Genomic DNA, 12094 nt, shown 5'->3' with positions numbered 1-12094 from the left:
TGCACATTTGGTGGGAATGCCCCAAACTGTGCCCCTTCTGGCAGGATGTCCATGCCCAGGTCAAATTGATCTTGGATGTGGCGCTCCCGGACTCTCCCTTGGAGTCCCTGCTTCACTTCCCCACGGTCCCGGTCAGCCAATATTGCAAATCTGCACTGCCTCATTTGCTCAATGCGGCCAGACGGCTGATTCCGATACATTGGAAGACGCCCACAATACCGACCCGCTCGGAGTGGGTGTGTATGGTGAACAAAATTATGGAGGCAGAGAAGTGGATGGCGCAGTGCAAAGACAAATATGATAAATTCTACTCGATATGGGCGACTTGGATACACTATGTAGGACCTGAGGAGCTGCCTGTGCCTGGGCCCCCCCAGGGGGTGTCCCCCTCTGGAAGGGGGCCCAGGGCAGGAGGGGGGAGTGTCGCTAGGGACCCTGATGATGCTGCAGTGGGCTGTTAGAGCCATAATGGAAACACTATAGTTTATTTAATGTCTTTTTGAGGTCGATGCACATGTACCGGAGGTTACCCCCTCCCCTTTCCCCCTTTCCCCTCCCTTACTGTATGAGTCCCCCTTTTTGTTTTTCCCTTCCTTAGTTCCCCCATGGCATGAGGGTCCGAGGCGCAGAGGCTTGTTTTGATTATCCTGACAGATGGAGGGACTTCCCTCCTTTCCGGGGTGTGCTTAGGTGGTGCGGGTGGGTAGATCCACTATGGTTATAGCTCAGAACATGTCATACGTATGCTGTTCACTATTCCCCAGGCCGCGCTTCCAGGTGTAGGCACGCCCCGGAGACGCTTTTTGCCACATATGCTTCGCTTGACAGCCCGGGACAGGATCCCTATTGACATGCCAGGGGACTGTTACATTGCTTGTATTCTAATTGCTGGGCCATGTTGGCCGACATTACAATTGTATGTCTGTTTTTCCTATGCAAAAACTTTTTTTTGAAAATAAAGATTATATAAAAAAAAAAGAAGCCAATAAGTTGGTTTGCAGGGCTAAAAAGGGACATGCTGATAAGAGGGAAGAGCAGTGGGACAATGAGATGAGGTCATAAGTTTGCTGCTTCTCCTTTACTGTCCAACTGCAGACTGGAGGAGGGATGAGACCTATAAGTGTTATTTTATCGCAGCTAGGAGAAATAAGGTCTCTTACCCTACCAGACAGGACCATGCTGTGTGGCACAGCTGTGTTAACCTCAGGACTGAATTGATAGAAATACAATTCTTTGCAAGACGGCTCCATTATATGTTTTTTTTTTCCATCTGTGTATTTAGTTGCTTGACCGAAGCTCAGTGTTTAGACAATCTGACCCTTATTACAAAAATATATATTTTTATAGGTTAAATATCAAAACAAATACCACACCATAGTTTTTAGGCCATTAGTGTTAGTTTATTTATTGATACAGATAGTAATTCCAATTTGTTTCTGAGATTATTAGAAAGGATCCTTCTGGATAAAGGTTTAGTTGGCAGCCACAGTGCTGGCGATCCAGGAGTTGTAGTTGCAGACCCTGGTGTAGACACCGGGGTAGTTCTTCTGAGCACAACCGTATCCCCAGGAGACGATACCCTGGAGCTGTCCATTACACACCACGGGGCCACCGGAGTCACCCTGAGGAGACAGATTTTTCAAATCAAATAGACATCTCCAAAATGGTAAACCACATTTAAAAGAATAATCTTCTTTTTAGCAGATGTAAAACTAAGAGATCTTGCATAACCACTGTAGCAGTTCTGTATGGTCAAATAATCTTATACCAGAGTAAACTGATTCCTTAGGAGAACAATGATGTAGGGCAGGGTTTCTCAACCAGGGTTCCATAGTGTAAAATCTTCAAAATTTGAACCGGCCTGCTTATTTATGCATGTTTTTATTGACTTGTAAGTGCAATCTTAGTTATATTAAACACAATGTTGAAGATTTTACACTATGGAAGCATTATCTTTTTTGGGGTCCTTTTATGATCGGGTTCTCCCTTGAGTGGCGAGTGCTTTTCAACTTGATCCCCCTGGAAGAACAGAGGTCGTGGCTGGGTATAATAGCCACAAGCGGGATAGATCTTCTGTAAGGCCTCGTACACACGACCGGATCTATCCGCTGGAATTGATCCGCGGATCAGTTCCAGCGGACAAATCCGGTCGTCTGTACGGCCTAGCGGATATTTATCCACGGAGATTTCTCGGCCGGATCGATTTCAAGCGGATATAAATTTCTTAGCATGCTAAGAAATCTATCCGCTTGAATCGGGTGCAGCGGATTGATCCGGTGGTCTGTACAGACTCACCGGATCAATCCGTCCGCTCCCCTCCCTCGCATGAATCTTAATGATTTGACGCATGCGTGGAAGTACTTACCTTCCAGCGTCGCGCACGTCGCCGCGTCATCATCGCGGCGACGGCGCGACACGTCACCGCGGATGAATTCTGTGCGGATTTTGATCCGAAGGTGAGTACAATATATAAAAATATAAAAGAGGTAAAACTGCACACATGGTTCTCACAAACTGAGCTTGAGATGCTCCAGAATGGCTGTTCTAAGCAGAGATAATTGGTTCTGGAGTTTGGAGGCTTCAAAGAGTCATTGGAGGAACAAAGTCTCTATTACTTTGCTCAAGTTTTACTGAGGAGCACCACACTGTGTGTGCAGGAGCACACAGCCTTTATAATCAAGGAACACCCAGCATGGATTCTGGAGTTTGGAGACTTCAAAGAGTGTTTGGAAGTACAAAGTCTCTATCATTTTGTCCAGGTTGTATTGAGGACCAGCAGGGTGTGTGTGCAGGAGAACACAGCCTTTATAATCAAGGAACACCCAGAATTGATTCTGGAGTTGGGATATTTCAAAGAGTCATTGGAAGTACAAAGTCTCTATCATTTTGTCCAGGTTTTACTGAGGACCAGCAGGGTGTGTGTGCAGGAGAACACAGCCTTTATAATCAAGGAACACCCAGAATTGATTCTGGAGTTTGGAGACTTCAAAGAGTCATTGGAAGTACAAAGTCTCTATCATGTTGTCCAGGTTTTACTGAGGACCAGCAGGTTGTGTGTGCAGGAGCATATAGCCTTTATAATCAAGGGGCAGTCTACAGTTTAGGGCTTCAATCGGGAAACAAGAGGTCCCCTGCCCAGAGGCCAGGGCATGGGCCAGTGCTACAGGGAGCAGCAGGGGCACATCTGCACTGACCAGGCTGACACCTGGAGTTTCAGTGGTGCAGAGGGTTAGTGTGATCTGGATTGAGAGTCTGTATCCCAGAGAGCTTTGAAGCACGAGGTGAACTGCTAGGAAAATACGTTTTTGTGCTTTAAATGCTGTATGAAGCTGAACCCTGTGTAGAAATTAGGCATGTGCAATTTTTTAAGTTACGAATACGTTTTCCGTCATTTTTCGTTATTTTAGTTGATTCGTTAACATACGAATGAACGAATGGTTTAGCGCAATTAATAACGAATAACGATATTTTCAAAATAACGAATATGGAAAACAACGAAGATACGAAAGAAGAAAGAAACGAAAACATAGAAACAACGAAAATACCGAACCCAAAAAAAAATAATAATTACGAAAAACAAAATGAACGAAAATGCAAACTTACTAATATTCGAAGACCGAAAAGAAAACGAAATGCCGAACAAAGACTAAAAAACGATAATCAAAACTAACGAAAAATAAATTACGGATCTTCGGAAAACTGAAATGAAAACAACGAAAATACAAAATAATGTAAATTAGCTTTCGTTAGTACTGAAATATGTCTGGACATTGACCAATAGCCACTGAGCGCTGTCCCTTTCCTCTGAAGAGGTCTGTTCCTTCCCCCAATGAGCTTCTTTCTCATTACCTCCTGGCTCCTTGTGTCTTTTTCTGTGTTAGACTGCAGTGCATCTAATTTCTAGATTTGTATTTGTAATATCTGACATATTTTAGTTTTCTTCTACGTCAGACTTCATTCTAGACAGGGTGTGTGTGCTAAGACAGTCAAGTCATTTACAGTAAAATCCGAATTACAAAATTACGACGAGTAGTGTGTCGAATAAACGTAAAATGTATTCTAACAGAATTACGAATGCAATAAAATCTACAAAAGTACGTTTTTACAATCAAAGGAAATTAGACATGAAAATACGAATGATCATAAAGCAACGAAAATATATTTCTTTACGAAAATACGAATGCGGCATGATGGAAAATATAATGTAAATACGAATAACAAAACAACGAAAATTAAACTAACGTAAAAACGAAGGAACGAATAAAATCATTTTAAAAATACGAACGCGGCAGAATACAAAATATAACGAAAATACGAATCTCGATTCAACGAAAAATAAACTAACAGAAAAAAACAGAAACGGAAAAAAGAGTGTTACGAAAATACTAAAGAGTACGAATACGATAACTAACGTCTTACGAAATTACGACTCGTTACGAATCACGATAAACGAACAGAAACGAAACAGAAATAAACGAAAATTTTTGCTGTGCACATGTCTAGTAGAAATCATAATTTAAGGAACTTAAGTGTGCCAAAAAGCCCTAAAACTGTGTTTTCTGGCTGGACTAAACTTATTGGTAAGCACTACACTTGAGTGGAATATATGGAATATATGTTTATATATCTTAGCTATTTGGTACCTCAAAAGTAGATTTTCCTATTTTTTTATTATCTTTTTACATTTGCAGATGTAGTACTTTGTTTCACCACCCTACTTGCAAATAGCTCTACAAATACAAAAACAATCATAGATTACCTGGCAGGAGTCCTTTCCACCAGCCAGATAGCCAGCACAGAACATATTTTTGGTGATTTCTCCGGGGTAAGAGCTTTGGCATTGGCTATCTGACAGAATTGGGGCATTGAGACACTGCAGTTGATCTGGATAATTAGCTAAAAATGGGGAAAAAAACAAACAAAGAAAAAAGTCAGCAAAACATGAATCTTCTATGTTTGACCAATCCAAGATTTAGCTGTGAATCACAAGTCTAGGAAATAATATTTTGTAACTTACATCCGCTGCTTAGAGTGTTTCCCCATCCAGAGATCAGACAGCTGGTGCCGGCAGCGGCACAGCCAGAGGCCAGAGGTGCGGCCTTGACGTAGGAGTTGAGGGTGGCGGGAGAGGCGAGCTTGATCAACATGATGTCGTTGTCCAGAGTTCTGGAGTTGTAGCTTCCATGTCTGAGCACCCTGGCAGAGTTGATGAACTGCTCGGTGCCCTCGTTCAGGGCAATGTTATGTTCTCCCAGTCTGACCTGAATGCTCCTGGAAAAATTAGGAAAATGTAAATATTTATCTCAAGCTAAAATAATCTTTATGCCTTTATGTAGTTAATTGAATGTCTTTTACATAGCAACAGAGTGCCTTTAAGTGCTCAATTTTAGCAGTTTGGTTGAGTAATAAGGTATTGGTTGGGGAAGGTTAAAGCTTCTGGGCATTTTTTTAATAGGCACCCTAAAACACAAAAAACATTCAATCCACTGCTGTTGCCTACAGTACCTCATCTTCACCACAAGATGCCCTCAGTCTTCCCAGCATCACTCAACCCAAAAGGATAGACTGTGTTAGCAGCACATCCTAGCCCCACCCCTGAGCACCTTGTATTCATATAGAGAGCTATGCTGATGTCGTCATGTCAGAACTACTTTCTGCATGTGTCAGGACCACCCATCACAGGGAGAAAACCCTAGTCCCACCCCTGAGCACCTTGTATTCACGCAAAGAGCTGTGCTGATGTCATCATGTCAGCACCATTTTCTTCATCTCTCAGGACCATCCACCAAAGGGAGAAAGCCCTAGCCTCACCCCTGAGCACCTTGTATTCATATAGAGAGCTATGCTGATGTCATCATGTCAGAACTACTTTCTGCATCTATCAGGACTACCCATCGCAGGGAGAAAACCCTAGACCCGCCCCTGAGCACCCTTGTATTCTTCATGCAAAGAGCTGTGCTGATGTCATCATGTCAGCACCATTTTCTTCATCTCTCAGGACCATCCACCACAAGGAGAAAACCCTAGCCTCACCCCTGAGCACTTTGTATTCATATAGAGAGCTATGCTGATGTCATCATGTCAGAACTACTTTCTGCATCTGTCAGGACTACCCATCGCAGGGAGAAAACCCTACACCCGCCCCTGAGCACCCTTGTATTCTTCATGCAGAGAGCTGTGCTGATGTCATCATGTCAGCACCATTTTCTTCATCTCTCAGGACCATCCACCACAAGGAGAAAAAACCCTAGCCTCACCCATGAGCACCTTGTATTCATGCAGATGTCATCATGTCAGCACTACTTTGTGCATCCTTCAGGACTACCAACCGCAGGGAGAATTCCTAGCCCCACCCCTGAGCACCTTATATTCATACAGAGCTATGCTGAGGTCATCATATCAGTACCACTTTTGGCATATGTCAGAGCTATGCACTTCAGGGAGTAAACCAAGGAAAAAGAGGATCTAGCACATCGGGCAACTGGCCAAAAGACAACAGTGATGGCCATTCAGGGGGAGATACAAACTCTAGAGTTGGCAGTCTGTGTGCAAATGCAGTCTGCCTAGTTATGCTCTCTCTCCCCTAGACCACCCATCAAGGCAGGAAATGTGCATAACTCCTACTAAAAGCCAGCCCACTGCTTGCATCAGGCACTGCGCCCTCCTACCAGCCACAATCTGCCTGCATTGCATAGAGAAGCAAAGCGACCCAGTGATGATATCACGGTGGCTAAAATAAGGTATGTCAAAAAATATAAAAGCTTTTTTTTTTATTTCACTAGCAGGCTGGTGGGGATTGGGGGAGGAATAAGTAAAGGGAAACTTCAACTTTAAAGATAACTTCTGAACAAATATTCTTTGACTATTTCAAAAAAGCAAAAATAAAAATGTATTGGACAAAAAAAATAAATACAGAATTTAAAGAATAAGAGAAATTGCTCTTACGATTTGTAGCAGTGAGCAGCGGAGACCACCCACTGGGCGTTCACCAGGGTCCCTCCACAGAAGTGATATCCGGAGTTCAGAGAGGCCTGGTAAGGGACGGAGTTCTTGGTGCAGGCGTAACCTCCGACAATCTTGTCATCATCATCAAAGGCAGCTGCAGTGAAAAATTGAATTTAGTAATGTTCATTGTCCAGCCAGTATAGCAGCAGATTGCTTAAAGCTGAACTTCAGGCCCTTCACTAAACACGGATAAAAAAAATAAAAAAAAGGGCCATGCAGCAAAACCCTGCAGAAGACTTGCTTTTTCTTTGCTGCAGTTATTAATATTTACAGATCTTGTCCTTCCTTCAGCCAGGGTTGTCTTAATGAGAGGGCACACCTGGGCACTGCCCAGGGGCCCCGCTACATGGGGGGCCCCTGCACTTTCCCCAAAGCAGCTGGTCCTTGAGCCCACACTGCCCTGAAATTGGGGGCCCCATGATGGCACTGAGAGTGATAGATGCAAAGGGGAGGCAGTCTGCCTCCTACCTACTTAATGTCTGTTTACCTGCACTGTCATCATTGTAGGGGCCCCAGAGCATTACTTTGCCCAGGGGCCCATGATGCTATTAAGACGGCCCTGCCTTCAGCCTTTGACTGGACAGTGAAGGAAGATGCAGCACAGCAGACAGATGAACTCACTAGACATGTGCGGTTCGTTTCGTTCCGAATAAATATTTAGACACTTTTTTGCTATTCGGAGATTCGATTATTTCTGAAATACCTGAATCACAGTATAAACGCAGTTGGCTGAATGCCTCCGAATAACGAAACAAATTTCGAATTGAAATTTGAATTAAACATCGAATTCCATTTAATTTCGAGGTGTAAACATATTTCTGAAATCTAATGCCCTGTACACACGATCGGTTTGTCTGATAAAAACTGTCCGATGGACCGTTTTTATCGGACGAACCGATCGTGTGTGGGCCCCATCCATTTTTTTCCCCTTCGGTGAAAAAAAATAGAACCTGTTTTAAAATTTTCTGATGGTTAAAAAACCATCGTCTGTGGGGAAATCCATCGGTCAAAAATCCATGCATCAAGTCGACGCATGCGCGAAAGCATTGAACTTAATTTTTCTCTGCATGTGTTTTACGTCAACACGTTGGACACGGATTTTTAACTGATGGTGTGTAGGCAAGACTGATGAAAGTCAGCTTCATCGCATATCTGATGAAAAAATCCATCGGTCCGTTTTCATCGGATGAACCGATCGTGTGTACGTGGCATAAGACTGTGTGTATTATAAGGCCTCGTACACACGATAGGTTAACCAGAGGACAACGGTCTGATGGACCTTTTTTCATCGGTCAAAACCGATCGTGTGTGGGCCCCATAGGTTATTTAACCATCGGTTAAAAAAAAGCCAACTTGCTTTAAATTTAACCGCTGCGCAGTGACGTCACCACGCAGAGGAGAAGGGCTTCTTGTATGCCGGCCGGCTACATTTGAATTAAAAAAAAACGCTGTTTTTACTTCTATGTTTTGTAAGTACATCTTATGTTTTATTAAAACGCCCTTTTTGATACGGAGTTACGCTATGGTGCATTCTTTCCTTACTCTCTTACCGGATGTATTGGATGGAGATACCTTATGAGCGGTTCCTGATATCTTGCCTGAGTGATCCTGTGAATACCAAAGGCCGCGGCTAGGCTATAGCCATCTGCTCATTTGTGCTTGCCCTCTGGTAAGCGGCATCTCATTACCGGTGAAGGGTTCACTAATTATATATATCCAGTCACTTTGGTGGTGTGAAGTTTATCTGAGAAATTGTTTAAAGGAACCTTCTACTTTGAGACCTGTGTTAACAGCGGGGTACCAACCTCACTATATGGACTGGTTTTGATTCAAGGGTGTCCTGTGTTTTTTAACCCTTTATATGGACTTGACACATACACACTTCTGGCAATCACTATAGTTTATTGTTTATGGCGCGGCTTTGTTTTTATTTCTATGTTATTTTGTGTATTGCACGCCAGCTGCTGCCTCTTTTTGAATGTTTAGTTTAATTTAATTTAATTTCGTTTACACTAGCGCAGTTTTTTTTCTCCACATGGAACATTCATTATTGGATGAATGTCAAAAACATTTGGCCAGACTGCACACATTTTAGCCATATAGTAGGCAACATGGGGCCCTCCAGCTGTTGCAGAACTACGAGTCCCATAATGCCGCTGCCAGTAACTTTAACTGCCAGCCTTCATGGGAAAATGTAGTTCTACAACAGCTGGAGGGCTACTTGTTGCCTACCCCTATAAAACTATGACTTCCTATGATCATCAGCTCCATCTAGTGGCCAGAATATGGTATTACATTGAAATATACTGCATTTTGGCCACCAGACTGAGCTAGTGATCATAGAAGGTAGTATTAGGGAAAATACAGGGAACATTTTTGCAGCCTAGACAAATACTTGTGACATTTATTTTATAAATAGATCTCTTTTATGAGTTAATGAGTCATTAAAAAGAAGAAAAAAAACCTTATAAAACAACAGATAGCTATTTTATAGTACAATTGAAATTCATACCTGCCAAGCCCAGGAGGGCTGCAATTACGAGGAACTTCATGGTTGATCTCTGGGATGTCGAGTGATTTTTTAGCTGCTGGTATCGTGAATTTATACCCTGAAGGAAAAGCGCGGTGGGATTCTGTCCAAGGACACGCGGCCTTGGCAATTACAAATGCAATTAAATAAATCATATTGTGGCAAGTCTATGGACAGTCGCCCTAATTGCCTTATGGCTTGATGTATAAAATTCCCATGCCTGGCAAAATAGAGGATTAAAGATCTGTTATGTGTCTTACCGGTTTTTATAAAAACATTTAATCCAAAATGCAATTTTTTTTGTATACAGTGCACGCTTTCAGAGGATTGTTACAAAACATGAATAAAAAATAGAAATATTGTGAAAATAAAAAAGCAAAGACCAAAGTTTAAAAACATTGCTAAATATTATACCAGTTTTATTGTGTAAACTCCAAGTGAAAGATATTTGATTAGACGCCCGTCATTCAATTCTATTCTTAGTCTATTGTACATTGGGGTGGGCCGCACTTGGAATTGGGAAGGGGGTACTTCACACCTCACACTATAAAATAATTTGGTGGTGGCAACAAACAGTAAATTCCTGGAGTTGCCCTCCCAAGTGGTAACACCCAAAAAATTACAAAAACCAGGATTTTAGACAGGCACCCCAGAAATGTATTCATATATACCGTATTTATCGGTGTATAACGCGTACTTTTTTCCCCTTAAAATCAGGGGAAAATCGTGGGTGCGCGTTATACGCCGATACGCGCTGTCTGAGCGCCGCCGCCGACATATACCGAGCGCAGTACACTCGGCTAAGCTCGGCCACGCTTGGCTCCGCTCGCGGTCACGCCCTGTCCCGCCTCCTAGCCTTTATGCGAGAGGAGCCAAGCGTGGCCGAGCCTAGCCGAGTGTACCTGGGTGTACGGCGCTCAGAGACAGTGCGGGAGAAGCGGGGAGGACACCATCAAGGCCGCAGACGGACGCTGGACCAGACAAGACGGCGGGCAAGACACCGACGAGGGGAATTCAAACTGTAAGTATTTCTTTTTTTTCCTTAAAATTCCCTTCTAGGTTTGGGGTGCGCGCTATACGGCGGTGCGCGATTTACCCCGATAAATACGGTAACTCTCCATATATTAAGCCACTGGCCACTTTATTAGGTACACCTGTTCAATTACGTGGTAATACACATTGCTAATCAGCCAATCACATGGCAGCAACTCAGTGCATTTGGGCATCTACACAGGGTGAAGGCAACTTGCTGAAGTTCAAACTGAGCATCGGAATGGGTAAGAAATGGGATTAGAGTGATTGAACGTGGCATGGTTGTTGGTGCCAGACGGACTGGTCTGAGAATTTCAAAAACTGCTGATTTACTGGGATTTTCAAACACAACCATTTCTCAGGTTTACAGAGAATGGTCCGAAAAAGAGAAAATATTTAGTTAGCGGCAGTTGTGTGAAGGAAAATGCCTTGTTGATGTCAGAGGTCAGAGGAGAATGGTCAGACTGGTTCCAGATGAGAGAAAGGCAACAGTTACTCAAACAACCACTTGTTACATCCAAGATATGCAGAATATCATCTCTGAATGCACAACACATCGAAACTTGAAGTAGATGAGCTACAGCAGCAGAAGACCACAATGGGTGCCACTCCTGTCAACTAAGAACAGGAAACTGAGTCTCCAATTTGCACAGACTCACCAAAATTGGACAACAGAAGATTGGAAAAACATTGCCTGGTCTGATGAGTCTTGATTTCAGCTGCGACATTCAGATGGTATAATAATCTGAATGTATAATTTGGCATAAACAACAAGAAGGCATAGATCCATCCTACCTTGTATCAGCAATTCAGGCTGATGGTGGTGTAATGGTGTTGTGGATATTTTCTTGGAACATGTTGGGCCCCTTAGTACCAATTGAGCATTGTTTAAATGCCACGTCCTACCTGAGTATTGTTGGTGACCATGTCCATCCCTTTATGACTACAGTGTCCCCATCTTCTGATGGCTCCTTCCAGCAGGATAATGCACCATGTCACAAAGCTCAAATTATCTCACCATGACAATGAGGTCACTGTACTCCAATAGCCTTCACAGTCACCAGATCTCAGCCAATAGAGCACCTTTATGATGTGGTGGAACGGCAGATTTGCATCATGGACGCGCAGCCAACAAATTTACAGCAACTGCGCGATGTTATTATGTCAATATGGACCAAAATTGTTGGGGAATGTTTCCAACACCTTGCTGAATCAATGCCAAGAAGAATGAAGGCATTTCTGAAGGCAACCCGGTACTAGCAAGGTGTACCTAATAAAGTGGCCGATGAGTGTGTGTATATATGTATATATATTTTATTTTTTCCAAACTTTAATACAAACATTAAAACTCCCAATGTTGTACAATAAAACCCAAGCAGTGTGTCAATTGTATTCCAACTTAAACGTTAGTCTACACGCTTCAATAAGCATTCCTTTTCTTTAGGACCACTCATATGTTAGGCTATAACTTGGACAAAAACACAACCATGTAAGAAGAAACAAGTGTACAAAGAATTGCATATATAT

At 42.9% G+C, this 12094-nt stretch overlaps 1 protein-coding gene across 1 annotated transcript; it reads right to left on the bottom strand.

The window, feature by feature from the left end:
• Positions 1-1378: 1378 nt before the first annotated feature.
• On the bottom strand, positions 1379-9616 carry LOC120946887 (trypsin-like). The gene is made up of 5 exons (XM_040361711.1): positions 9518-9616; positions 6946-7099; positions 5018-5271; positions 4760-4896; positions 1379-1622 (listed from the first exon to the last, which is right to left on the bottom strand). The coding sequence occupies exons 1-5, from the start codon at positions 9555-9557 to the stop codon at positions 1473-1475; spliced, it is 735 nt and encodes a 244-aa protein (XP_040217645.1). The 5' UTR covers positions 9558-9616; the 3' UTR covers positions 1379-1472.
• Between the last annotated feature and the right edge of the window lie 2478 nt (positions 9617-12094).

Source organism: Rana temporaria, chromosome 8, assembly GCF_905171775.1.
Source record: "Rana temporaria chromosome 8, aRanTem1.1, whole genome shotgun sequence".
In the NCBI taxonomy this organism is placed as follows: Eukaryota; Metazoa; Chordata; class Amphibia; order Anura; family Ranidae; genus Rana; species Rana temporaria.
This window is presented reverse-complemented; position numbering and strand designations above follow the sequence as displayed.

Bases quoted from the DNA above. Each gene is read 5' to 3' on its own strand.
- LOC120946887 (XM_040361711.1), bottom strand. From the start codon at position 9,557: ATGAAGTTCCTCGTAATTGCAGCCCTCCTGGGCTTGGCAG. The intron at 7,100-9,517 runs GTATGAATTTCA...TTTTCACTGCAG, and splicing joins AGCCCTCCTGGGCTTGGCAG to CTGCCTTTGATGATGATGAC. The intron at 4,897-5,017 runs GTAAGTTACAAA...CCCCATTTTTAG, and splicing joins AAACACTCTAAGCAGCGGAT to CTAATTATCCAGATCAACTG.